A 27,258-nucleotide genomic window follows, 5' to 3' on the forward strand; every position below is an offset into this window, starting at 1 on the left:
CATCCTGTTAATTCCAGCATCACTGGGGCCAGTGAGCCCCTGCTGGAGAGACTTGAAAGCTTGGCCTAGTTCCCATACCCTGCAACCCCTGCCCCTCAGTGGGCATTTCTGCTCTCAGAGCCACTTAAGGAGATGGATTGGAGCTCACAGCAAGAGATGCGGGTCAGAACTCAAGCCAAAGGTGCTGGTTCTCAACACCCCCAAATTGACAGTCCTTGAGGGAGTAGGGTCCCCCTAACTCAAGGCTGCATTCTGGGCCCAAGAGAGATTGCCCAACACCTCACAATGTCCCAGATGAAATGGCAACTTTTCCAAGAGGAACTTCCCCGCAAGAACTAGTCTCAGTTTGCAGCTTACAACAACCCAAATCCCTCAATAATAATAATAATAATAATGATGATGATGCTATTTTCCCCAAAGAAAACAAGAGCTGCACTTCTTTGCCTACAACTTAGCAGAGGTCAACACCGGGCAGAGCACTTTCACCCCTGGGGGCCACAGGGGCTCTAGTAGCTGCATTTTCAGCTGTAGGCTTTGTTTCACATTTAAAATGACATTGCCTGTTTTGAGTGGCCTTCCAAGAATAACGGTACGGTCTCCTCCAGAGGAGTATCAAGTCACCACCTCTTGCAAGACAGAAAACTACAGGTGGCTTTGAAATGACTGTTTTTCCACTTCAGGGATCACCCAAAACTTTCCTCTAGATTTGTTTCATCCAAGAATCAAGGTTCAGGGTTCCATGTGCTCCCCCTACCCTTGCCAATTGCTTTCCCCCTCTCTTGCCCAGGGGTTGCCATATTTCCCCTGGCTAGAGACCCCTGTGACAGAGTGTATGTGGGCTGGTTGAGTTCTCATCTTGAAAAGGACAAGATGGGTAGAAAGCTGAGAGATCAGAGAACAGATCTAGGAGAACTGTGCCATGTGAGATCACCTTTCTTGTTCACAGGAGGGCTTCTTAACCTGTTTTGGAATTGTAGAGTCCTTAGAGAATATGATGAAAGCCAAGGATCCTCCCCCACCCTCTCAAAAAAAAAAAAAATGCTTGTAAACCTCAGATATATAAATCTGGTAAACAATTTTAGGTGGTTCACAGACGCTGAAGCTCATTCAGATTCCTTAGGAGTCCATGTCCCTCAAGGTATCATGCCCCGTTCTAGATACTATTATTAATGTCCTCCTGTAGCTAGATTAATTCCTCCATCTGTACTCAGGACGCCATATCAGGACACTTGGTCTCAATTATTTACAAGCCTCCCCACTCTTCAACCTTTTTAAATTGAATATCTCCTTTCCCTCTGCATTTAAACCTGCTCAAATATATCACAGCATTAAACAAAATTGACACTGATTATAAACGTGTGTGTGTGTGTGTATTAGCTTCCACCTCTCCTTCACTAAAAGGGCTCTTGCTGAGGTCACCAGTGACCTCATCATTACTAAATCCAAAGGCCACTTCTCAGCTTTGTCCTTTGAACTCTCAGAAGCACTCAAATTTGTCATCCCTCCTTGAAAACTTATCTTCCATTGACTGTCTTGATCCCATACTGTCTTTTTCTTCCACCCCTCCCCTCCAGCTGCTCATTCTGAGACTACTCTTGGGCTTCTTTTCCTCTCTCTGCCTCTCAAGTGTTCCTCGGGGCTTTCATATAGACCTTCCTCTCTTCCCAGTCTACTCTCTCCCTGAGCAACATCATCTACTCCCATGGTTTGTTACCACTTCCATGCTGATGATGGTCACATTGTATCTCCAACCTGGACCTTTCTCCTGAGTTCCAAGTCCATATTTCCAACACTTCTATCTAACATCCTCTGAAACCTCAAACTTAGCATGTTTATCCTGGAAATCTTCTGTTTGCTCCTTCCGATCCACTCTCCATGCTTTTCTACCCTGCTCTGAACCTCACATCAACCATCTTCCCCCAGCTTCCAAACCTCCTCCAGTGTTCCCCCCTATGTGAATGGCACCAACCTCCATCCAGTGACACAAGCCAGACACTTGGGCAACATCCTAGACTCCTTGAGCTCTGTGAATTCCCTTATCCATTGGTCCTCAGATCTTTAGATCTTGCAAGTCCATCCCCTATTTTGTTGAAGCCTTTATGATTTGGGGGATGGTTTATTGCTCATCCTCTTAACTGGTTTCTGTCTCCAGTCTGAGCTCCCTCCTGTCATTCTCAACCCTGAAGCCAGAGAAGTCACTGTTCTCTTAACATTAATTGAGCACTAACTGTAATGCATTGGGCTAGTTATAGGAATTCAGAGGTCAGCCAGAAACACGTTCTGCCATTAAAGAGACCATAGTCAGAGGTAGGGGTGGGGGTGGGGGTGGAGGTCGGGGTGGGGGAAGGTGCCAGGTTTGGCAAATAAAAATATAGGACATCCAGTTAAACTTGAATTTCAGATAAACAACAAATACTTATAAGTGTGTCTCATGAAATAATTAGGTGATATTCAATGCTCTCCCCATTTTTAAAAATTTTTTAATTTTCATTTTTTTTAATTTATTATTTTTTTTAATTAAAAAAAAATTTTTTTTAAGTGAGTTTCAGCCCTAGCCAGTTTGGCTCAGTGATTAGAGTGTTGGCCCTCGGACTGAAAGATCCCAGGTTCGATTCCAGCCAAGGGCGCGCACCTCGGTTATGGGCTCGATCTCTGGCCCAGGTCAGGGTGCGTGCGGGAGGCAACCAGTCGATGTATCTCCCTCACATCGATGTTTCTCTCTCTCTCTCCCCCTTCAACTCTCTCTGAAAAGCAATGGAAAAAATATCCTCAGATGAAGATTAAATAAATAAATAAATAAAGTGAGTTACAGAAGAAGTCAAGGTCTTATGGCTAGAAAAAGTCAAAGACAGGTTTTGAACACAGGCCCAAGTCTCTTAACCCTCCTCTACCCACCCACCCCCCACCTTCCACAGTGAAATCTCCAGTCAGCATCAGAGTCAGGGCATTTCACAGCCCTAGGCACAGCCCTGGAATCAGTTACTTTATTTCGGCTTCCTGTTTCCTCCTTCCAAATCTCCCGTCTCTACTCTTTCCTCCTTCAATTGTTGCTACATACTACAGGTAGACTTTTCTAAAATGCAAATCCAGTCACCAACGCCCACTGGAAACCCCATCATGGTTTCATATTGAACTTGGGATAAAGTCTAAACTCCTTCAGGAGACTACTGCTCCCAGCTTGTCTTTCCAATCTCACCTGTTACTCATCCTTCCCTCTTCCTCTTCCTCTCCGCACCTATATCCCCTTAGACTGAACACAAATGACTAGCTTGTACTTGAAACATTTTTTTTAAATTTTTTTTTTTATTAAAATATTACAGATGTCCCTTTTTCTCCCCAATGACCCGTTCCACCCCTTCCATCCCCCTCCCCAGTCCCTCTCCCCACCATTGTCCGTGTCCTTGGGTTGTGCATATATGCATATAAATTCTTTGGTTACTCTCTCCCCCTCCACCCTCCCGCCCTCCTCCATCCCTCTGACATTCGTCAGTCTCATCTATGCTTCCATGTCACTGAATCTATTCTGTCCATCAGCTTATTAAGTTCTTTAGATTCCACGTATAAGCGAGATCATGTGATGTTTGTCTTTCTCTGCCTGGCTTATTTCACTTAGCATAATACTCTCCAGGTCCATCCATGCTGTCCCCAAGGGTACGAGATCCTCTTCTTTACAGCTGCGTAGTACTCCATGGTGTGAATGTCCCACAGCTTTTTTATCCACTCATCTACTGATGGGCACTTGGGCTGTTTCCAGATTTTGGCTATTGTAAACTGCACTATTATGAACATCGGGGTGCATATATTTTTTCTGATTAGTGTTTCAGGATTCTTAAGATACATTCCTAGGAGTGGAATCCCTGGGTCAAAAGGCAGCTCCATTTCTAATTTTGGGGGGAACCTCCCTACTGTTTTCCATAGTGGCTGCACCAGTCTGCATCCCCACCAGCAGTGTACGAGGGTTCCCTGAAACGTTTTCTTGATAAAGATTTGTTGAATGACTGGATTCCCACTGGACTTTGCTTACCAGCTCATTGAGCGCTCCGACTCTCAGTCTCTCCATTCAAGTGTCTCCTCAAAGCAGCCTTCATCTGCCTTCTCAGGCCTGAGCAGCTACTGCCAGTGCCAGTTTCCCCCATTGAACACAAGTATAGAGGTACTTCCCCTACCCTAGGGTAGCTGGCAAGAGTTAATAAAAGGACAAGTGGTAAGGGGAAGGGACTGCTGGGGTGTGCCCCTGAGCATATCTGTTGGTGATCTCTGCTACCCTGAGTGTCGGGGGACAAGATAAGCTCAACTTTCCCCAACCTGTTTCCTCATCTGAAAATGGTGCATGAAAATCCCCGCCTTAGAGTTGCTGAGAATTGATGCGTAAGGTATGCAAAGCACTGTTCGTAGGGCTTAGGTGTGAGCTAGTCTTATTCTAATTACACATAAACAGAAGTGGTTTCCAAAAACCTTATGAAATTCTCCGAGCACTGTCCATGGTATGTGGTTTCCTGGTTGCTCACTGGGTGGTTCTGGGAGCCGTCCTTTTTCATTTCTGAGGCTCACCAAGCCTCCTTTCTTCTCAAAGGGGTGCTGACGCCTTCTGCCAACACGGCCCCTTTCCTGGGCCCCAGGATGCACCCAAAGCGGAGCATCGGCGTGAATTACCCTCCACCCGCACCCCCCACACACCCCCTTTCCTCCAGCCTGGGCTGCCACCTCCCTCCACCCGCCCCTTGAGAGTCACACACTCCGAGGGAGCTCCTCCGCCGGTCTGACGAGGAGTGCCGGTCGGCCCGGTAAGCCGGGCGCTCGCGGGGCTCCGCGGGTCCCCGGCCCACGTGGTCCCGGCCTCCGCCGCGAGGTGCTGCTCTCCCGTTAGGTGCAATACGGCCTACATTTCCCAGGGTCCTCGGCGGCGGGACCTTGGCTCGACGGGGGCCTCGAGCGGCGCGTAGCTCCGTCGCCTGATCGGGGTCGCGCGGGCTGGCGCGAGGACAGGACCAAAGACCCGGAATGAGTTTCCGCGTAGTTCCGCTGGGCCGGGCCGGGCTGTGCCGGGCCGGGCCGGGTCACGGCAGGCGCGGGGGACGGTCGGCGCCTGAGTCGGCGGTGCCGGGAACAGGCGCTCGGGGCAGCCCGCGCCTAGCTGAGGTCCCCGCCCCGGCCCGGCGCGACCGGCTCGCCTGTCAGTCACTGGGGCGGAGGCAGCGGCCGTAGCGGGGCCGGAGCCGGACGGTGAGAAGAGCGCGGGCCAGGCCCAGCGGAGGGGACCTGCCGCAGCCCCTCAACATTACGAACTCTTCGCCCCAGAGTGTCGAAGCTGCACCCCCGCGCTTCGTCCGGACGCCTTCCGTAACCCGCCAGGGGCTCTTTTCCTCGTGACCTCTCATCCCAGTGACCTCCTCATAGGACCCAGGAGCGCACTCAGAGGAGGGTGTTGTGGGTACAGGCCATCGACCTTGTGACCCTCTCGGGCCAGGGGCTCTGTTTTCCCCACAGGCCTCCCTCCCCTATGACTCCCTCCTCACAGATTCTGGAAACAGAGCCGTGACCTACCACTAGGACCCCCGCCTGAGAACCCGTCCCTGACGGCTCCTCGGAGCCCCCCTCAGTGAATCTCCTCCTAAGAGCACCCCTTTTGATTTCCGGCAAGCCCCCCAACCCCAGTCGAGGTGGGGAGGCCTCGGCAGCCATGCCCACCCTGGGTCCCCTGTCAGCACACCACTCCCTGGACACCCAAGCCGGGGTCTAGCAAGGGGCCAGCAGCCAAGGGGCTGGGGCAGGAGACAGGTCAGGGTCCACCTCCCTGCTGGGGAGGGAGCAAAGATGGACCGGCGGGAGGAGCAGCCGGGGGCTGCAGGGGCTGGAGCAGCGCCAGCCTTGGACTTCACTGTGGAGAACGTGGAGAAGGTATGAGGGCCCTGGGGTGGGCACTCTAGTGACAGAGCAGAAGTTCTGGGCACTGACACTAGTGCCAGAGCTCTGGCCTGGGCTGGGTGCCCGCTGGGATGGTGCCCCCAGGACACCTGGCATTTGCTGTTTTTCTGGGCAGGCAGGACAGCAGTGTTAGTGTCCTAATGGGCTATATTCGGCTTTCCTTAGACGGGGGTCCTCTGTGGATAGATACTCTGGGGTCTTGGGGTGGTCCCTCCAGGGTGTTGATGGTTTAGACCTCCAGCCAGATTGGCTATTCTTCAGCTCTGTGGGAACTGCATGAGTAGTGAATGCAATGAGAATCCAGGAGTCCAGGAGACCTGCAGCTCAGTCCCTAGGAACCAGACTGATGTTGAACTATCCTGGACCCTTTTTGTTGAGCCAGGGGCTCAGAAAATCTGGGACTAAGACAGCCTGGGTTATGTTTTCACTCTTTCTTGGAGAAGGGTCCTTCCTTTATTGGATGAAGGCAGGCAGGAGTATGGCTGGCCCCCTTTGTTTTGTGCTGGATCCAAGGGGCCTGGTTTTACTGGCAGCCTCGGGGTTCTTTCCTACTCATCTGCCCATGTAGCTCCCTACCATGGCCCTCCCATACTTCCCCACTGCCCAGTCCATCTTTTTTGAAAAAGGCTTCTCTGGTTGTCTTCTGGGTTCTGCCTACAGAGGCCTGGAAGGCAGAAATGCATCCCTCTCCCCACCCCCAGGATTAATGGGCAGGTAGGGCTACCTTGATGGAAAATTAGGAATAGTTGCAGATACTCATTTGCTATTCTTGAGCCCTGTTTGCCATATCAAATGGTGAGGATACATCCTTCTGCTTCTGTTCTCTGCCTGCCTCTGCATCCCTGAGCAGCCAAACAAGGACAGTGGCCATAACAGGCTGTCAGATGGACAGACAGAGCTAAGCCTACTTGGATGGAGACTGCTTAGTCTGTCAGAGTCCTGGTCTCACTATTCCACTGCCTGGGGCTGGGCAGGTGTTGGCATGGTGGCTCGCTGTTCCATGTGCTACCAGGGAGATAAACCTCTGTTTTCTTACTGTGTGAAGTCCCAATGGAATTGGGACCCTGGGGATTCAGTACTTAGTGAGAGCTCCAGGCTAGGCATTTGCCGGGGCTGCAAGGCTAAGACTTCTCTGGACCAGCTCTTTGGACTCTCCCATTCGCTCTCTGAGGGTCTTGTCATCCCCTTTTCCAGTATGTCTCTGCACAAGGGCTGCCTGGCAAAGTCTTAGTCCTTCTCAAATTTCACACTGGCTTTGGTGCCAGCATCTAGAGTGACCTAGGGATGATCCTGGGGGAGCTGAATGGAGCTTTTGGAGTTGATGGGAACAGCTGTGCCTGGGAAGGTCAGGGCCCCTCAGGCTGTTTCATGCTGTTCTCAGGCTTAGCTTCCTCCCTGTGGAGCCATTCCTTCCACCTAGGCCTTGCCCTTTACCTCATATGCCTACCTTTTTGGTGAATGCAATCTATTCTTTGTGTGTGTGTGTGTGTGTGTGTGTGTGTGCTTTTTTGTGGAGGTTCACTCTTTGAACCCATAATGTTTTGCTATAAGGAGAAGAGAATATGGTAGAGCATGAACAAAATTCAGGTTCTCAGGGTATCAGCAGGATACCCTGGGCCCAGGAAACTGCAGAGCCCTGAGCTCTCCTTTTCTACTCAGCCCCCCAGTGAGAAAGAGAGCAGTCTTGCAGGACCAAGTCACCCCCTCTTTTCTGGGCTCTGGCCAGAAAAAGGCCAGAGTGGCCAGCACCTGCTCAATCCTGTGTTGTCCTGCAGGCGCTGCACCAGCTCTACTATGATCCCAACATTGAGAACAAGAACCTGGCTCAGAAGTGGCTGATGCAGGCCCAGGTCTCCCCACAAGCCTGGCACTTCAGCTGGCAGCTACTACAGCCGGACAAGGTGCCTGAGATCCAGTACTTTGGGGCCAGTGCCCTGCATATCAAGATCTCTCGCTACTGGAGTGACATCCCCACTGACCAGTATGAAAGTCTAAAGGCACAGCTTTTCACCCAGATTACCCGCTTTGCCAGTGGTTCCAAGATTGTGCTAACTCGGCTTTGTGTGGCTCTGGCCTCACTGGCTCTCAGCATGATGCCTGACGCTTGGCCATGTGCTGTGGCAGATATGGTACGACTCTTCCAGGCGGAGGACTCACCGGTGGATGGCCAGGGTCGCTGCCTGGCTCTACTCGAGCTGCTGACAGTGCTGCCAGAGGAATTTCAGACCAGTCGCCTGCCCCAGTATCGCAAAGGCCTGGTGCGGGCCAGCCTGGCAGTGGAGTGTGGGGCTGTCTTCCCACTGCTGGAGCAGCTGCTACAGCAGCCCAGCTCACCCAGCTGTGTGCGTCAGAAGGTACTCAAGTGCTTTTCCAGCTGGGTGCAGCTGGAGGTGCCATTGCAGGACTGTGAGGCTCTCATTCAGGCTGCCTTTGCTGCTCTGCAGGACTCAGAGCTCTTCGACAGCAGTGTGGAGGCCATTGTCAATGCCATCTCACAGCCTGATGCCCAGAGGTAAGTGGGTCCCCATCTTCCCAGAGAAGGACAGTCTGCTTGGTTCCTGCATGCATGCATCCATCTATCTGTTCAGTAAACACTAATTGAGTACCTACTGCATGTGTGGTCCTATGTTGGAGATATACCAAGGAACCAATCAAGACATGGTCCCTGTCCCATGGTTCAGAGAGGGAGACAGACGTTAAACAACTAACCATCCAGTGAATTATTCAGTTAAAATAGTTGACTCTTCTCTTTCTCTCAGCCAAGCTCTGACTGTTCTGCACCTGACCATATTGCAAATCTCTTTTTTCCATTTCCACTGCCACCATTCTAGTTCAAGCTGTCATCACCTCTTCCCAGATTACTGTAGAGTTTTCTCACCAGTCCCCTGGTTTTTACTCTTATACCCCTTTCATTGTCCACCCAGCAGCCAGAGTGATCTTTTGAAAATGAGAATCTAATTTTTCCTTTCTGCTCAGAACCCGTCAGTGGCTTTTCACTGCTCATAGAGTAAAAGTCAGAATCCTTAATTTGATTCACAGAGATGCTGCACAATATGGCATCTCCAGCCTAATCTCATGCCATGCTCCTTGCTTTCTTCACTCTGACAGTCTTTTCAATTCCTTGAATGTCCCATGCTCCTTCCAGGCTATGAACCATCACATGTACTTGACATATTACCTCTGCCTTAGCTTAAACTTCATATCCTTCATGATTTTTAAGACTAAGTTTGGTCTTCTCTATTATTTTATCTCAGAGCTCCCAGTGCTTTTCCTTCTTAGGTTTCATTATAAATTAATGTATATCTCCCCATTAGTCTCTCAGTTCTGTGAGGTTAGGCACTCTGTCATTTTATTTTGTCACACTGTGCCTGCAGCACTTGGTAGCACTCAATACTTTTTGAACGGATGAAAAGTAGGAGTTGCCAAGTGATGAGGAGTGGAAGAGGTTGGAGTAGGGAATGTTGCAGGCTTCAGAAAAGACAGCAGGTGCAAAGGCCTGTGTTGGGCAGCACCATGGTGCATTCAAGGAGTCGAAAGAAGGTGAGTGTAGTAAGTAAGGTGTTTAGCAAATGTTTGTTGAGCACCTGTTTGTGTGTTGGGCCCTGTAATGAGGACTAGGAGCATAAAAGTGAAATTGATTTCTGCAAGTCAGGATATCATAACGTAGTGGATACATGAATGGGTGAGTACATGCAATGTGATGAATACTCTAATGGAGAGAGCAGAGGGGCTGTAAGAACCCAGAGAAGGCATTTACCCAGTCTGTGGGTTGTGAAAGGCTTCCCAGAGGAAGTGACAACTGAGCTGTGCTTTGAAGGCTGTGTAAGAGCTGGTCAGATGGCCCGGCTGGTACGGCTCAGTTGGTTGAGCGTCGTCCCATGCTCAACCTGGGTTCAATTCCTGGTCAGGGCACATGCCCAGGTTGTGGGCTCAATCCCCATTAGAGAACGTGCAGGAGGCAGCTGATCAGATTGCTGTTTCTCTCTCATCAGTGTTTCTCTCTCTCCTTCTCACCCTTCTTCTCTCTCTCAAATCAATAAAAACATTAAAAAAAAAAAAAGAGTCAGATGGAGGTGATACACATGGCAAGGACATTTCAGACAGATGAAGGAGCCCAGGCAAGGGTGTGAGAGAGCCTGGTAGCCTGGTGAGTGGGTATGATTAGACAGCAGGTTTAAGGAACAGTTGTAGGAGATCCAGGCCCAGATCATGTAGGACCTTGTCAGCCAACTTAAGATTTCAGTCTTCATCCTGAAGATGATATAAAGATATTAATGGATTTTAAGCAGAGAAAATGGCATGATGAAATTTTTGGAATAAGGTGGATTGGCCTGGGCAAGACTGGAGACCTCACACTAATATTTCAGAGATGGGGCTTTGGGAACCCATGGCAGAATTGGAGAGGGAAAAGCAATGAAAGAGATAGCGTAGGTGAGTGGTTAATGGTGCTAACCTTGGCATTAGTCACATCTGAGCTTGAATCCCAGATGGTCCATTTACTAGATATGAGACCCAGGTAAGCCTCAGTTTCTTCATCCGTAAAATGAGTGTGATATCAACCTCACAGTGTTTTAATGATTTAACTAGGTTAATGTGCACAGGGTCTGTCCCTTATATTCTATAAAGAATATTTTATTATAAGGATTAAATAAGAGAATGTCTGTGAAAGGTTTAGAATGGTTCCTATGCACTCCATAAATGGCAGGTTGCTAGTATTTAGTGTCATTGTTGCATTAGCAGTTAGTATGATGCCTTTCCCCTGGTTTCCCAGGTTTTCAACTTAAGCTGGGTAACAAGTCCCAAGTCAAAGCCTTTCTTGGCATCCAGAAGCTCAAGTGCCCGCTGTGCTCAGACAGTTGGGTAAGGGGAATTGTCGAGGGCCAGTATGTGGGTGATGTAGGATGTCCTTGGATACACCCAGGTTTACCCACCCAGCCAGTCTCCAGGGCTTTGGCAGGTAATTGATGCCTCTTGTTCTTTGAACGAATGAGCAAGCAAGAAGCCAGTGAGGAAACCAAAGCCTCCTGAGCACCTATTGGCTGCAGCTCCCTTTGTTGCTTAGCAACTCTCCCCATTTTCAGCTCTGCTCCTGGATCTCTAATTGCAGGTCTGGGCTGAGCTCAGTGTGAGTGGCAGCTAAGGAGTCCCAACAGCCCTGTCCCAGCAGCTCAAGCTGACCAACTGGAATCAGCCCTCTTAAACCCAGTCTCAGCCATGCCCCTGAAGACATCCTCTCTTATCTCCCTCCCCAAACCTAGAAACTTCTGGGGGTCTCAGGTCTGTTTTCCTGTCTACTCACAGGTCTCAGGCATAGGTGCCAAGGGTAGGAAATCAATGCAAGAGTTTCCCTGATGGGTAAGCTGCACCCAGCCCAGAGTCAGAGTTTCGACCTTGCTCTACTGTAGTCTAGTTTCCTAGCTTTGGCTTGAGAAAGTCACGTTCAGTGGTTTTGACTTCTGGGTCATCTGGCCACTGCCTTACCCAGGTTGCTAACATTGGCCCTCTCCTTGGCTAAGTTTGCACTCGTCACCCTTTTCCCTCTCTTCCACAGCTAGTTCCTTGCTTAGCTCTCCCTTCTTTGAAATGTTTGTGTGTGTTTTTCCTGTAATATGTTTTTAATTCTAGAAAAACTTTTCATTGGGGGAGAAGAGAAGGTGAATTAGGCTCTTGGAGGCCCCCATCAGTTAGAAGTTGAGATATAGGCTGACATTAGCATAGATCCTTTGGGGAAATTCAGGTTGGACCCTGAAAGGGAAGCAGACCTACAGCAGTATAAGGGCCTTTCTCAGCCCGGAACCTATCTCTAACTTGCTGTATGACCTTGAGTGATACTCTGAGTCCTTCTGGGCTATATTGTCCTTGATATATTTTATTATAAAGCTTAGATGAGACAAATTAAGAAACTTCATTGAGGACCTACTGCGTACATGAATTTTGGTAGATGTGAAGCAGCTTTGGAATGCAGTGGGGGTGTTATGGGGGTTGGGCACTACCTCCTGCCCCCATCTGAGCTGCTGGAAACTCATGGGTCATGGCCTTGGCCCTGCTCCTGCTCTTTGTGCCAGATCTGATCTGAAGGTGCCTATTGTCTGGTGGTACAGCCAGTGTCAGGGTCATGAGACTGAAGCTATCGCAGCTGTCTCTAGGCAGCGCCCTCTGGGGCTGTCTCTGGGCTGGGGATTCTCCTGGTATGGACATCTTATCTCACCAGAAAAGGGATGTGGAGAAGGCCAACATATTGGGCTGGTTGCCTCTGTCCACATCTTACTCCTAAGGTTATAAGGCTACCTACCTAGCAACCTGCTTGGGGCAAGTCCAGATGGAACTCCTTCTGGACACCAAGTACCCCACACACACCTCTCCATAGATTGGTATGGTGATGCTATGATTGACAGCAGAGGAGTCCCAAGCATCTGATTCCCCCCTGAAAGTGTTAATGCGTCTGCTTAATCTGGTCTCCACAGAGCAAGCTACTGGGGACGAGTGCAGTGGGATGGAGCTAGCCTTCTCTCAGTCTCTTTTGTGTACTGTTCTTCCTCTGCTCTTTAGGGATCATTGTGCTTCAAGGCTCTGAGCTGGACCATCTTTTTTCCCCTCATTCAATACTTTCTTCCTGGGCAATTTTCATCTACTCCTATGACTCCAATTACCAGCTTTTCTCTGATGACGCTAAGATCTATGTGCCTTGCTCTAATCTCTCTGTTGGGTTTCATGTTTTTATATCCAACTCTCTGGACACTTCTACTTGCATATCTCACCAGATGCCTCTGATTCAACATGCCTAACACTGAATTTATCACCTTCCTGCCTCCTATTAAATGTGTTACTGTCTTCCTCCACCTACCTCTCCAGATCTCAGTAAATAGCCCCATTATCTGTCTAGTTGTTTAGTCAGTAACCTCAGAGTTGTCCCAGACTCTTTCTTATCTTCACATCCAGTCAATCATCAAGTCCTGTTCATTTTGCCTCTTAGTTCATCATCTACTTTCCCTTCCTACTGCCACCAGAGTACATAGGAGTTAGAATTTGGTAGGAGGTGGAGTGGAAGGTGGGGATTAATGCTCTTAGGAGCTGTTGCTGCTTTTTAAAGTCTTTAACAGGGTTCCTGAGCCTGTGTTAACTCTTCTATCTACCCATCCTGTTCAGTCTCCTCGAATAGTATCTGTGTTAGTTTCCTAGAGCTGACTATCATAAAGTACCGCACACTGGGTAGCTTTGAACAATAGAAATTTACTGTCACAGTTGTGGAGGCTAGACGTCTGAAATCAAGGTGTTAAGCTCCCTCTGAAACCTATAGGTGATTCCTTCCTTGCCTTCTCCTAGCTTCTGGTGGTTTGCTGGCAACCTTTGGTGTTCCTTAGCATACAGCTGTATAACTCCAATCTTTGCCTTTGTTGTCACATGTCATTCTCCCTGTAGATCCCTGTCTTCATATGGATGTTTTCTTATAAGGACACTGGTCGTATTGTATTAGGAGCCCCCCTACTCTGTGACCTTATCTGCAGTGACCCTACTATTTCCAATTAAGATCACATTCTGAGGTACCAGAGGATAAGACTTCAACACAGTTTTGGAGGAGACAAAATTCAACCCCTAACATTCTGCCCTCTGGTCCCCCCAAATTTATGTCCTTCCTACATGCAAAATACATTCACTTCATCCCATCCTCCCCCAAAGTCTTAATGCATTCCAGCATCAACTCTAAGTCTAATAGGAAAACACAATTCAACCCATAATACTGACCTTATACTCCTTTCCAGAGTTCTTCTGGAGGTCTCTGACCTAAGGTTCTTCCCAACATGGGCCCTGTAGGCCCTGACCTCTTTTTTGCTTTGGATTTGATATGGGGAGGGGGACTTTAATGGGAGACCAGGAGAATGTACCTTTCTTTTATATCTGGTGAGGGATGGGCAGACAACTCTGATGGGTCTCCTCCTCTCATGCCTCCAGGTATGTGAACACACTCCTGAAACTCATCCCACTGGTTCTGGGACTGCAGGATCAACTGCGACAGGCAGTGCAGAATGGGGACATGGAGACCTCCCATGGCATCTGTCGCATTGCTGTGGCCCTGGGCGAGAACCACTCTCGGTGAGGTGTGGGGCAGCTGGGGCTGGGACAGCAGGGCACTCTAAGGGGGGAGGGTTATGGAGCCCTCTTGGGGGCAGTGGAGTGATCTTACTATATCTCCTCCCTCCAAGGGCCTTGCTGGACCAAGTGGAGCACTGGCAGAGCTTCCTGGCCCTTGTCAACATGATCATGTTCTGCACGGGTATCCCTGGCCACTATCCTGTCAATGAGACCACCAGCTCCCTGACCCTCACCTTCTGGTATACACTGCAGGTGTGTCTATGTGACCTCCAGAAGGAGGGGGCCATGATGGAAGAAGGTGAATAATGGGCTTCTGTAGCTGCTGGTGAGGTGGCTGATACTCTTCCCTGGCTCTCTCAGGATGACATTCTGTCCTTTGAGGCAGAGAAGCAGGCTGTGTACCAGCAGGTGTACCGGCCAGTCTACTTCCAGCTGGTGGATGTGCTTCTGCACAAGGCCCAGTTCCCTTCTGATGAGGAATATGGATTTTGGTCCTCAGACGAGAAGGAGCAGTTCCGAATTTACAGGTGATGGTAGCAGGCCAATCCTAGCTCTAAATGGAACCCTGAAATAATGAAAGCAGTGAGGGGAGGGGCCCAAGGCCAGACTTCCTGAATCCTTTTTCTATTCTCTAGGCACTTTTACAGGGTTATGAGGGTACCAGGGTGGGCTCCTGGGCTTGGGGGAAAGATCTAGCTGAGTATAAGGTCTTCATCTACTTCTCAGGGTGGACATCTCAGACACGCTTATGTATGTTTATGAAATGCTGGGGGCCGAGCTGCTCAGCAACCTCTATGACAAGCTGGGCCGTTTGCTCACCAGCTCAGAGGAGCCCTACTCCTGGCAGGTACCCCTCAAGCCTGATTCCCTCAGCCCTCCCAGATCTGTCACACCCTGCTCTTCAGCCAAGCCAGTGGCACCCTCTTTCCCTAGCACACAGAAGCCCTGCTCTATGGCTTCCAATCCATCGCAGAGACCATTGATGTCAACTATTCTGATGTGGTGCCTGGGCTCATTGGCCTCATCCCACGGATCAGCATCAGCAACGTGCAGCTGGCGGATACCGTCATGTTCACCATTGGTGAGACCTGATACACACCCATGAGCACATTCTCAGAGCCATAGGCACCCATCCCCAGCTACAGCCAGCCTGCTGGGTCCTATCCAAAATGAGAGAGACACACATGCCCACACACGCAGTCAGTGCTGCAGCCAACTAACTGTCCTGGCACGTCTTAGTGTCCTTCCTACTGATTGTACTGAGCTGCAATTCAGTGAGGCTAGTTCACTGTCAATGGAATAGCAGTGCGGGGCCTCTACTGAGTAACTCCTTCCTGCCTCTCAGCTTTAAGGATCATGTTTGATCATGTGCATACATATTTGCCCATTCAGTCCTCTGAATGAGCAGTGCTCTGTACTGGGGCTGCAACTTGACCCTGCCTGGGAGCTCTGCCTGCTTCGCAGGGACATGGCCTGCCTCAGATATCCTCTCCTCTCTCTCCCTTCTTCCTCCAGGAGCTCTGTCTGAATGGCTGGCTGACCACCCCGTCATGATCAACAGTGTTCTGCCCCTCGTACTGCATGCCCTAGGCAATCCTGAGCTCTCTGTCTCTTCTGTGTCCACCCTCAAGAAGATCTGCCGAGAATGCAAGTATGACCTGCCGCCTTATGCTGCCAACATCGTGGCTGTCTCCCAGGTATGCAGGGGCCCTGGGTGGAGCAGGGCCTCAGGCACCCTCTGCACTGCTGTGATACCATATTTCTTCTATTTATCCCCAGGATGTACTAATGAAACAGATCCACAAGGTGAGCTCAAAAGTTTCTAGGGGGCTCCCTGGGGATATTGTAGGAACCCACAGAAATCCTATCTTCTGCCTTCTTCCTTATTCTCTGTTCTTGGAAGCTTCCTCAGTTGGTTCATTCTTCCCACCCAGAACCAGATGTGTCCAGGACTGACCCTCCATGTTCTGTCCCACAGACAAGTCAGTGCATGTGGCTGATGCAGGCACTGGGCTTCCTGCTGTCAGCCCTGCAGGTAGAAGAGATCCTTAAGAACCTGCACTCGCTCATCTCTCCCTATATCCAGCAGCTGGAGAAGCTGGCAGAGGAGATAGTGAGTGAGCTGGGTGTGTGTGTGTGTGTGTGTGTGTGTGTGTGTGTGTGGCCATGGAGGAGCAGGGGTGGGATTCTAGGGCTTCCCTTTGTGTGGCTGTGCTGCTGAGGGGTGGGGTTGGAGCTGGTAGTCAGGGCTGGAGCCAGGGGACCAAGCTGGAACTGGGAGAATTCAGAACTTGGTTCACTTCTCCCCATAGCCTAATCCCTCCAACAAGCTGGCCATTGTCCACATATTGGGGCTCCTCTCCAACCTCTTCACCACGCTGGACGTCAGTCATCATGAGGATGATCATGAAGGCTCTGAACTCCGGAAGCTGCCAGTGCCACAGGGACCCAACCCCGTGGGTGATGTTGTCATTGCCATTGCCCCCACCCCCAACCCTGTGGGAATGTCATTGTCACCTCCAGATCTATTGGTAATATTGTCATTGTTCCCTGTGGCATATGCATTTGGTCCTCTGACCCTGTGAATGATCTTATCATTGCCCCTCACTTTCCGGGGAGTGATGTCATTGTCTTACTCTGTGGGTGGTATCTTTGTCCCCAGCCCAACTAGGGTGATGTCTTTGTGATTTCCCCACCCCACAGGGAACACTGACATTATCCTTCAACTCCTAAGTGATATAATTATTGGCCCCTGTTTAACCTACAATTCTGGGGGTTAGAACTTCAGCATTCACTGTCCCCTCTGGGCACTGAGGATACTTACATGTTCCACATGTGATAGTTCTTACCTTCGTGTTGCTCCAAGTCTAGAGGAAATACATGTAAACAGATTGTCGCAAAGCAGTGTGATAAGTGCTATTGTAAGCTACGGCAGGCACAGGGGTTTGGGTGACCACTTATAAGCTATTTAATCTGGGGCAAGCCTCAGCTTCCCACTCAAAACTGTGAACTTCAGAATATTGGCTTGCTCATTTCATAGAACTGCTGGGTAGCAGATGTGGTCTCATGTGAAAGTACTCTGCGTACAGTGAAGTTTTGTACAAGTGTGAGGGACTGCTTTGATCGTTGTTCCCAGTATCCCCTTCAGAGTTTCTCCTGGAGAAAAAGAAGCCAGTGTCCTGGTCCCTCTGCTCAACTCCCCACCCCTAGTTTCAGTTACTCTTTGGCTCCAGACTAAATCTCTCCCACAGAGTCCCTTCTTCTGTGATAGTCATCACCCTGCCTTCCCTCACCTCCCAGGACCTCATTCTGCTCTCTGCCCCTTCATAAGCTGCCTGTATTATGCATCCCTTGGGGCTGTCTACCCTAAGCCTATCTGGGGCTAGCCTGTAGGCTTTTGGCACTAAGAGTTTTACTGATCAGAAATGGATAGGAAGTGATTTTTTAAAGTTGCAAAGTTTTAGTAGTTTTTTTCTCTTTATTTTGTTTTTTTCCCCATCACCATTTATCCCTCATATACCTTCCTCTACCTCCTTACCCCCCACAATTTAGTAATCTTATGAAGCACTCATAATATCCCTGCTTTGCAATTTGAGGATTCTTCTAAGAGGATCCCTAGAATTCAAATATTCTCTTTTATTCATGGAGCATTGAGCAAACACTCCTTCCACCAGGGTCCCATTCATTGAGTCTTCAGTACACAGTTGGGGGTGATAGGTTTGCATTTGAACTCCTGGCCTACTTCCTACTATAAGGTCCTCAGGTGGGTGACAGTGGTGGTGGGGGCATCTTCTTCCTATGTCTCCAGGTGGTAGTGGTGCTGCAGCAGGTCTTCCAGCTTATCCAGAAGGTGCTGAGCAAATGGCTGAATGATGCCCAGGTGGTGGAGGTGAGTCCCAGCCCTTGCTCTCTGCCCCATGGTGACTTTTCTCAGAGGTGGAGCAGGAGGAAGGTATTGCTGCCATACTTAAGCTTGTGATAGTCTTGAGGAAGTAAAGGAGGCAAATCCTGTTCCATAGATACAAGGAACCTTTTGGGAAGGCATTCAGAACTTCCAGTATCGACCAAAGGACTATGATGTGGCTGAGTGACAGTCAGGAATCCACTTTAGCATCAGAGACCTACCTTTGGTCCCTTTTCAATTCAGGATTTTGTTGCTGTTGCTGCTCCCTGAGAGGAAATGGTGGAGGTGTAAATAGGAAGAGTTGAGTTACAAAGTTCCATCCTGAGCCCCTCTGAAAAGGCCCTTTTTGCCTCCTGCCTTTCAGGGTGAGGGTCAGACTTGTTTACCTTCCTTGGTTCGCAGAGCCAGGCAAGGCTTATAGGTAAGGGTCCCTTCTTAGGCCTCTTCTGTGCCAGGCCTCCATTTTATTCCAGCCAATTGTGACTTGCTGACCAGGGCCTTTTTTTTCTTCTTTCAATTGAAATATATTTGGCATATAATAATGTGTTAATTTAAGGTCTACAACATGTTAATTTGATACATTTCTGTATTATAACATGATACAATTGCCATTATAGCCATAATTAGCACCTCTATCACATCACATACTTAACATTTCTTTTTAGTGGTTAGAATAATTAAGATCTAGTCTCTTAGCAAATTTGATGATTATAATACAATACTGTTTTCTGTTTCATGGCCCCTTTGCTTCTTCCCAAGGCTGTGTGCGCTATTTTTGAGAAGTCTGTTAAGACGCTGTTGGATGACTTTGCCCCCATGGTGCCACAGCTGTGTGAGATGCTGGGTCGGATGTATAGCACCATCCCCCAGGCCTCTGCTCTTGACCTCACTCGACAGGTGGGCCTTCTGATTGGGACAACAATTTCATCCTAGTTAGAGATCTGTCTGACCCAGGATGGGGTAGGTGGGCAAAAGGGATTGGTGATTGATTGCCCTGGCAGGGGTCCTCACTGGCATTCCAGGGATGCTCTCCTATCCTGGTGAGACAGGGCCTCAGCTGACCAGCATTCCCTGCTTTGTTATAGCTGGTCCACATCTTCGCTCACGAGCCTGCCCACTTTCCCCCAGTCGAGGCCCTCTTCCTGCTCGTCACCTCTGTCACACTCACTCTCTTCCAGCAAGGTAGGTCCTGACCAAGGTCTCTGCTGCTGCCGCCACTGCCACTGCCTCTGCTTCCCCGATTGGGGAGCCAAAGCTGCACACTCTGTTCTCCTCTGTCCCCTCAGTTGCACATGGGACTTGATGGGAAACTTGTGGGATCAAGCACAGCATAATTATCACCTTATAAATAGTTGACACCTTAGGTTGAAGTGGATAAGAGAGTGAATGATGTCTTCTACTGGCCTGCTGGGCTAACGGCCAGTCTGGATGATGGGGAAGGTGGAGCCAGAAGCTCTGAGGGGCTTGGGGTACCAGGCTAGCTCCTTTTCTTTGAGATACAATGAAAAGTAGAAAGAGCATAGGCTTTGAAATCAGGTACACCTAGATTCTAAGTTCATCACCACCAACTAGTTGTGTGACCTTGGGCAAGTCACTTACCTTTGCAGAGCCTTTGTGGAAATGGAGATTTTTTTTATACTTGATAGGATTGTTATAGGCGTTAAAGTAGCATCTTTTGGGCCCTTGACTTGGGGTTTCTGTACATTAAGTACTCAGTGAGTGCTGATTCCTTTCCCTGCATAGAGATTTATTCCCTTCCAGGCCAAAAGCCTACGGCTGTGGTCCCACTTCCCACTTCCCCGTTTACTGTGCCTCTTAGGCTGAGAGAATTGGGAAAAGGAGGCTCCAGGCTTCCCCTGCTGTCTAACCAGGCTTCTAACTTGGAAATGAAACACATTGCTCTGCCAGCCTCATGAATCTTGCCTGGACTCATGGTCACAGGTTTGAGGCTCACCAGGGTTCTCAGCTGGAGCCAGAGTGCTCTCTGCTTATATCCTCAGTGTCTGGTCACATGATGCTGGCTTCTGCTTCAGGGGGCTATGGGTAGGTCCAAAGTGGGGAGAAACCTGAGCCAGAAACCCAGGTGTGGTCATCCTCAACATCTTTCACTCCTCCAGTCCAGTTGGAGATAAGTCCTGGTGGTCCTGGCTGCTGATTATCCCATAGCCTGCCCCTGCTCCCCACCCTCCAGGGCCAAAGTCTCAGTATAGGGTGTCTGGATGACCTCAACAATTTTCTAACTGGTTTTCCTGATATCTGCCCTTCTCTCCAATTCATTCTGCACCCTGCAGCTATAGTGTATTTTATAAAACACAAATCTGAGCATTTCTCTCCCTGGCTTAAAACCCTTTCATTGCTCCCCATTGCCCTGTTTATCATCCCATTCCTACCACGTGATGTAGCTCCTGTGTACCTCTCAATGTCCTCTCCTGCCAGCGTCCCCATGACTCAAGCAGTCCAGCCACACTGCTTCCCTTACTATGTCCCATTTGATCACTGTGTCCTGCTCCTCTCACTGGATTGCTCTAAGCCCTTTACTGGGTGAGCTCTCACTCCACGCCTTACCCATGCATCATTCCTCAGAAGCTTCTCTGAGGCAGAATCTGACTTCCTTGCTGGAACTACATCATGTACACACTGCTGATACAGCACCAGTTACACTCAATAATCAGCCTTCATGTCTGTCTCTCTCCCTAGACTGAGCCCCTCAAGGGCAGGGCTGGGCCTCTTCTCTCTGCATCCCTAGTGTTCAGAATGAGGCCAGCATAGAGCAGGCACCAGACACTTGAAGAAAGAAAGGTGAGGGCTTCCTGCCCTTGGAACCTTTCTTCTTCACTGTCTGAACCAGTGCTAGCAGGGCAGCTGTTGAATGTTGAACCTGTTGTCTGCAGTGTGACCCAGGCATGGGGCACATTGGGCTCACTTTTCAGGACTTGGGTAACTTGGGGCTCAGATGTGAAAGGAGCAGGTTTTATCAGTGGCTCCTAACCTGGAGAAGGAAACAAGGAAGAGATTATTATCTGCTTTACAGTGGAGAAACTGAGTGTTTGTGGCTTGCGCAAGATCACACAGCTCCTTAGTGGTGTCTCAGGCAGGTGTTCCTGCAGTGCCTCCTCTTGAGAGTGGAGTGGCCCGGGCAGGAGCTCCAGGTGCATGCCTTGTTCTTACCACAGGTATCATCAAAACTGGAGGCAGAATAGTGTCCAACATCCTGTTCGTTGGGCTTGTTGGTTGTCTTGCTGGACAGGATGGTCCCCTTACCTGTATGCTGTCCCAGTCTTGCCATCCCTTCCTCGGGCTCTGCCCTCCCACTGCACCATGGGGCAACACACTAACTGGTTTCCCTCTTTCTTCATGTGGGCTAATGGTGGGAGCTGGTCGTCAGCGCTGAGCTTGGCTCTCTGCTGAGTTTGTGTCCATGTGGAGGGGCTTTGCTGGGTGGGACTTTAATTTGGGGGGGGTGGGGGACTTTCAGTGCCCTTCCAGTGGGTTGCCTGGCCATCCCCACAGCATATTGAGCACTGCCCTACCCAAGAAGGAGTCCTCTGGTTTAAGTGGACCCTGTAAGTTCCCTTCCCTGGCCAGACCAAGAACCCTACGGCCATTGAAGTGAGGAGTCACCTGCTCAGGGCCTGATGCCCTGGCCATTTCAGGGCCTTCAGCCACACCTCCAAAGGAGGTACCAAGAACCAACCAGCCCTGCCCTCATGTTCGTTGGCTAGTTATGGGGAGGTATGTGCTGAGAAGCAGTGTAGGGCCACCCTAGAGTGTGGGGGCTGTTTCTTTAGCTATGTGGAGACCAGCATTGCTCGAGCACCACAGGATCACTTGAGGGACTCACCTAGGAGGAGCAGGGAGTAGGTGGAAGGCCCCTTGGGAGGGAGCTGGGGCAGGCCCGTCCTTCACTTTGCCGTCTCTTTCTGTTGGGCTTTTCCCAGTTCATGGTTTTTGTATGTTTTGTTTCTTTATCTTGCTTCCTGCTGCTCATGTGCCCCCACGCTGTCTCCCTGCAGGCTCTCAGTCCCACATAACTATATGAGGTTGAGTTGCTGTTTGTATAATTTTTTCTTAAGTTCCATCTTTATTATATTTTAGGGCCCAGGGATCATCCTGATATTGTTGATTCATTTATGCAACTCCTGGCACAGGTGTGTTTTAGTTTTATTCATTCACGTTCTGTTCTCTCTCTTTCTCTTTCTCTTATGTTGAAATTCAATTTAAGCCTATTTTTAGCTTTCTGTTGACAAATTTTTTTTCTGTTCAGTTGAATAGAGTTTCTTCATCTGTTTCCGTGGAAGTTGACAACCCAACATCCTCCTTTAGTGTCCCTTTGCCTCAGCTAGCTCAGTCTTCTACAAAGACCAGGGAGAGGCTGATCCCAAAGGGAGGGAGTTGGGCTGGCCTGGTGGGGGTCGGGGAAGGGAGGGGGTGGTAACTGCCCAGCAGCTCCTATATGGCTGGGGTACCCAAGAAGTTCAGGGGTAGAACTGGAGTTTAAGGGCTTGGGGTTCATTGTCCCCGTGCTCCTGCCGGGAACTCCCTGCCTCAGTGCCCCCAGCCTGCTCTTGAGAGGTAGGCTGGGAGGAGCTCTGAAGGGAGAGGCTGATATGAATGTGCTTCAGTGGAGCCCAGAGCTGGGCTGTTAGACAGGTTGTGCTGCTGCTGGGAGGCGGGGTCCTGGCTCCATTGTGAGACCATGTTAGGATGTGTGTGTGTTTAAGTGTGTTGGGCCTTACTTTGTATGTTTTGAGTTTGGTTTGGGAGGAACAGAAATCTTGTAACTGCTGTAAGTAGTAGGTGTAATATGTTGGATGTGTAGTTCAAGTGTGGACATGTGCATTGATGTGTTTTATGTTGATGTGTTTAGGCATTGATGGATTTTGAATGTTGATATGTGTTGGAGGCATGTGTGTGTTGGGCTGTGGGAATGTGTAGTATGGAGAATAAGTGTAATATTGTGGTATTGGTATGTTTGTATTAGGGTATGTGTGTTTTGGGAAAGATATGTGTTGGGCTGTGGGGATGTGGGGTTAGTATATGGGAGTTCTGTGTTAGGAGGTTCCTGCGGGTTGGGGGAATCCTGTGGATTAAGGTAAATAATGTGTGTTTTTTGCTTAATCATTCCACAAATATTTATTGAGTGTGTAATACATGCTTGGTACTCTGCTAGGTGCTCAGGATATAATGGTGCACAAAAGCGAGCACGGTTCTTACTCTCTTGTAACTTATAGTTTATTTGGGGGGCAGGGTGAAAGGGGTGGTGAATAGGGAGAGTGTTCTGGGCCTGGATGGATGTGTGGATATCTGTGAGGGTGAATCTTTGGGGGTGAGGTTATTTGAGTGTATATTTGTGGATGGCTGTGTTGGGAGATTACATGTGCTGGAAGATTGGTAGATTGAGGGTGTGATGTGGAGCTGGTTTGGGGATGTGAGGGGTTTGGGTATGTGACTATGTAGTGAGTATGTGTTGCAAATGTGGGAGGGTGTGTGTGTAAGGGATGTGATAGAAGTGTGTTTGAGGGTAAGTAGGGTGCTTCAGTGAGGGTGCGTGTGAGTGAACATGGTGGAGGAAGGTATGTGAAGGATGTTAGGGGTCTATGTGGTATGCATTGGGAGGCTGCTGGGGAACAGCAGCATGTGTTGACTGCTAGAGCTGTGCAGAGCATCTCCTGTGACCTGAGGATGTGCCAGTCATGTCCTGGTACCACTTGGGGTGGGCTCTCTGCCCCCTGTACTCCATCCATTCCCCCCACATGGCAACACGGCCCCTGGGCTGGGTATGGTTGAGAAGGCCCTGGACACAGGGTACCCTGGGTGAAAGGTAGGGCCATGGCTCCAAGGCTCCTACCCTATTTTTCCTCTTCCTGATCTGAAGGGTGTCGGCAGAATAACAGGACATAGGAGGGGGCTGTTGGACTGTGTTCCACGTCCAGTTGCCATCTCTTTTTCCTGCTGCTCCTTTAATAAATACAGGGGGACTAAACTGCCTCAATGAATCAAAGCGAAACCACTGCTGGCTACCTGTAGCCTGCAGGAATCTGGCCCTAATGGAAGGGAGAGGGAAAGGTGTTTGCTTAGGGAGTAACTTGAGACACAAGCTATCTGCATTATGACCCCCCAACCTCATATACACCTGTGCATTCATGTACACATACATGTACATAGCATTCCTTGGCTGCTCCTCTCCTGGCCTACAGAACTCTGGGATGGTCTGGTTCCCCCAGAGATGGCTGGGTAGCTGGTTTTGACAGCCCCTACCTGTGGTTCGTGAAGTTGGGCCCTAGGGTGGCAGGTGAGTGGGGGGATGATCCTTGCAGTTGGCTGGGGCTGGGCTTACCAGCTCCACCTCCTGCAGGCTCTGAAGCGGAAGCCAGATTTGTTCCTGTGTGAACGGTTGGATGTCAAAGCTGTGTTCCAATGTGGTAAGTGGGGTGGGGCCAGTTGGACATGTGGGTCTGGGACCCCCTGGGGAGGATCCTTAGGCCCTATGTGATCTGCCTCTGCCTCTCCCACAGCTGTGCTGGCACTCAAGTTCCCTGAGGCACCTACTGTCAAGGCCTCCTGTGGATTCTTTGTGAGTCCCATGCTGACCCCTGATCCCCCCACCACTCCTCTACCCAGCCCTGCCTTGCCCAGGACTCCAGAGGGTAGGGATGTGGTATGCAAGTCTTGCCTCCAGGATGAGGGGGGAAGGAACTGGGGCTGACAGGCCTCTTTATCCTCTGCAGACAGAGTTACTGCCTCGATGTGGGGAAGTAGAACCTGTGGGAAAGGTAGTACAGGAGGATGGCCGTATGCTGCTCATAGCAGTGCTGGAGGTGAGAAGAAGCAGGTGGGGGATTGATGGGAATATGGTGGCCCTCACTGCTGTTGCAGCTGCCCTTTTGGGAATCTTGAGCCTTTGGTTCCCTAAACTCTCTGATTCTGTTTCTTCCTCACTTAAATGTCTGAAAGTTGTCAGAGTTGCTGTGAGGATCAGCTGGCTCTCAAAAAGCAGCATTCACTTGTTATATGCAGTTTGCCTGAGGAACTGTCTGAGGGAGGTGGGGTGTGACTTGGCACCCTTGCTACGGAAGGGGCAAGGCCCTGGCATACTGAGAACCTGTCTTCCTCAGGCCATTGGGGGCCAAGCCTCCCGCAGCCTCATGGACTGCTTTGCCGACATCCTATTTGCTCTGAACAAACACTGCTTCAGCCTCCTGAGCATGTGGATCAAGGAGGCATTGCAGCCGCCTGGTTTTCCCTCTGCCCGCCTTAGCCCTGAACAGAAGGACACCTTCAGCCAGCAGATCCTTCGGTGAGCAGAGCTGGTGGGGCCTGGGCTCAGGACTGGAAGAGGAAGATGAGGTAGTGGGGGATGGTGCTAACCTGCTCTCCCTTCTCTCCTTCAGCGAGCGAGTGAACAAGAGGCGGGTAAAGGAGATGGTGAAGGAGTTCACACTGCTGTGCCGGGGACTACATGGCACAGATTACACAGCTGACTACTGAGGGGCATTCCCGTCCCACCACACCTCCTCCTCTCTCCTCCTTATCCCCAAAGAGTAAACCTAGACCCTTACTGCATGTTGTCTCTGCTTCCTTTCTACTGCCACAGTCACCTAACTGGGTGACTCCAGAAGGTCTGGGGTAAGGATGGGAGGGTGCTTGGATCCGGGTCTTGGTAGGGAGTAGTGGAGCCAACCTCTAGTTCCCAGGGTAGAAGGGGTACTGCTGAACCCAGCTGCTCCTAGGCTCAAGCCATTCAGAATACTGCCATTGCCCTTGGGGTGGGGTGAGGATTGTAGTAGTGTCAGCACCCCCTCCCTTTAAATTAGTTCCATGTTCATGAATGCTTACATTTATTTAATCAACAATGTCTAGTACTGGGCCCCTAGTTCTGCCTCACCTTGTTCTGTCTAAACAAAGGTTGATCTAGTGCATAGCTAATATGCTAAGCTGGGAGAATGGGACCAGTGAAGGAAGGCTGCCTGGAGGAAATTTTATCTCTGATGCGAATGGGAGGCTTCCGAGGTAGAGGACTTGGTACTCAGGCTGGGTCCAGTTGGGAGGGAAGAATTGGAGAGTGGCTTTGAGTTCCAGGATGGGTTTCTGGTGTGGGATTATGGAGGCACCCAGATTTGCACATGATCAGTGAGAGGTATAGAAAGTGTAACTGAGGCCCTAGCTGGTTTTGCTCAGTGGTTAGAGCATCAACCCTCAGACTGAAGGGTCCCAGTTCAATTCTGGCCAAGGGCAAGTACCTCAGTTGCAGGCTCAATCCTTGGCCCTGGTCTGGGCACATGTGGTAGGCAGCCAATCGATGTTTCTCTCTGACATTAATGTTCCTCTCTCCCCCTTCCAGTGTCTCTGAAAAGCAATGGAAAAAATATCCTTGAGTGAGGATGTAAAAAAATGAAAGAGGAAGGAAGGAAGGGAGGGAGGGAGGGAGGGAGGGAAGGAAGGAAGGAAGGAAGGAAGGAAGGAAGGAAGGAAGGAAGGAAGGAAGGAAGGAAGGAAGGAAGGGAGGGAGGGAGGGAGGGAGGGAGGGAGGGAGGGAGGGAGGGAGGGAGGGAAAGAAGAAAAAGAAAGAAAGAAAGAAAGAAAGAAAGAAAGAAAGAAAGAAAGAAAGAAAGAAAGAAAGAAAGAAAGAAAGAAAGAAAGAAAGAAAGAAAAGAGAAAGAAAGAAAAGAAAGAGAAAGAAAGAAGAAAGAAAGAAAGAAAGAAAGAAAGAAAGAAAGAAGAAAGAAAGAAAAGAAAAAGAAAGAAAGAAGAAAGAGAAAGAAAGAAAAAGTGAGGGACTAAGCATGTGTAGGAGGAGGCATTGCAGACCCCAGAGGAAGAGGAAGGCAGGACCTAGTGTTGTCTGTGTATTCGTAACTCCCCCACTCTATGGTACCTGACCTGCTCCCAATGATCAGCGCCTGGTCAGTACCAGGGACAGCTCCTGTCTTTGTTGCTCTCCTCCCTCCCTTTCTTTCTCCTCAGTCACAGTTCCACCTGGGCTGCCTCTGAGGCACCCCAGCCTTCTCAGTAAGATCTGAGGAACAGGCCTGGGTTCTCCCCACTCCTGTCTGTGAGCTTGAGTCTCCTTAGAGGTGATAGAACTGATTACTTTTATAACTGTCTCCTTCCCCTGTTCTTTTCCCAGCCTTTGCACAAATTCTGTGTTCATTCTTCATTCTCGCTTAATCTCTTCCCATGCCAGTCTTTCATGTGCCATCCCCTGAGGCCACTCTGTCCCCCTGCCCCTACCCCATTCTCACCTTACTCTTGATTTCTCATTCAGTTCTCTTCTACTACATGCTATCTAGTGTCTTCGTCCTCTTCTCTCCCTCCCACTAACCAATATAGCACATACA

The 27,258-nt window shown here is 49.8% G+C and overlaps 1 protein-coding gene across 2 annotated transcripts; it reads left to right on the forward strand.

Annotated features, from left to right (window-relative positions):
* The first annotated feature begins 5,765 nt into the window (after positions 1–5,765).
* IPO13 (importin 13) lies at positions 5,766–25,504 on the forward strand. Of its 2 annotated transcripts, XM_016199231.2 has the most exons (20): positions 5,770–5,898; positions 7,701–8,437; positions 13,876–14,016; positions 14,127–14,268; positions 14,377–14,543; positions 14,743–14,863; positions 14,950–15,097; positions 15,532–15,713; positions 15,796–15,822; positions 15,995–16,129; positions 16,329–16,472; positions 17,825–17,905; positions 18,680–18,817; positions 19,006–19,102; positions 22,016–22,068; positions 24,276–24,342; positions 24,436–24,494; positions 24,649–24,738; positions 25,036–25,217; positions 25,312–25,497. In XM_016199231.2, the coding sequence occupies exons 1-20, from the start codon at positions 5,815–5,817 to the stop codon at positions 25,406–25,408; spliced, it is 2,892 nt and encodes a 963-aa protein (XP_016054717.1). In that variant the 5' UTR covers positions 5,770–5,814; the 3' UTR covers positions 25,409–25,497. The 2 variants fall into 2 exon arrangements, with proteins under 2 accessions (XP_016054718.1, XP_016054717.1); XM_016199232.2 differs by lacking the exon at positions 24,649–24,738 and having other exon boundaries at positions 5,766–5,898; positions 25,312–25,504.
* The last annotated feature ends 1,754 nt before the right edge of the window (positions 25,505–27,258 follow it).

This window comes from Miniopterus natalensis, chromosome 9 (genome assembly GCF_054644295.1).
Source record: "Miniopterus natalensis isolate mMinNat1 chromosome 9, mMinNat1.hap1, whole genome shotgun sequence".
Lineage (NCBI taxonomy): Eukaryota > Metazoa > Chordata > Mammalia > Chiroptera > Miniopteridae > Miniopterus > Miniopterus natalensis.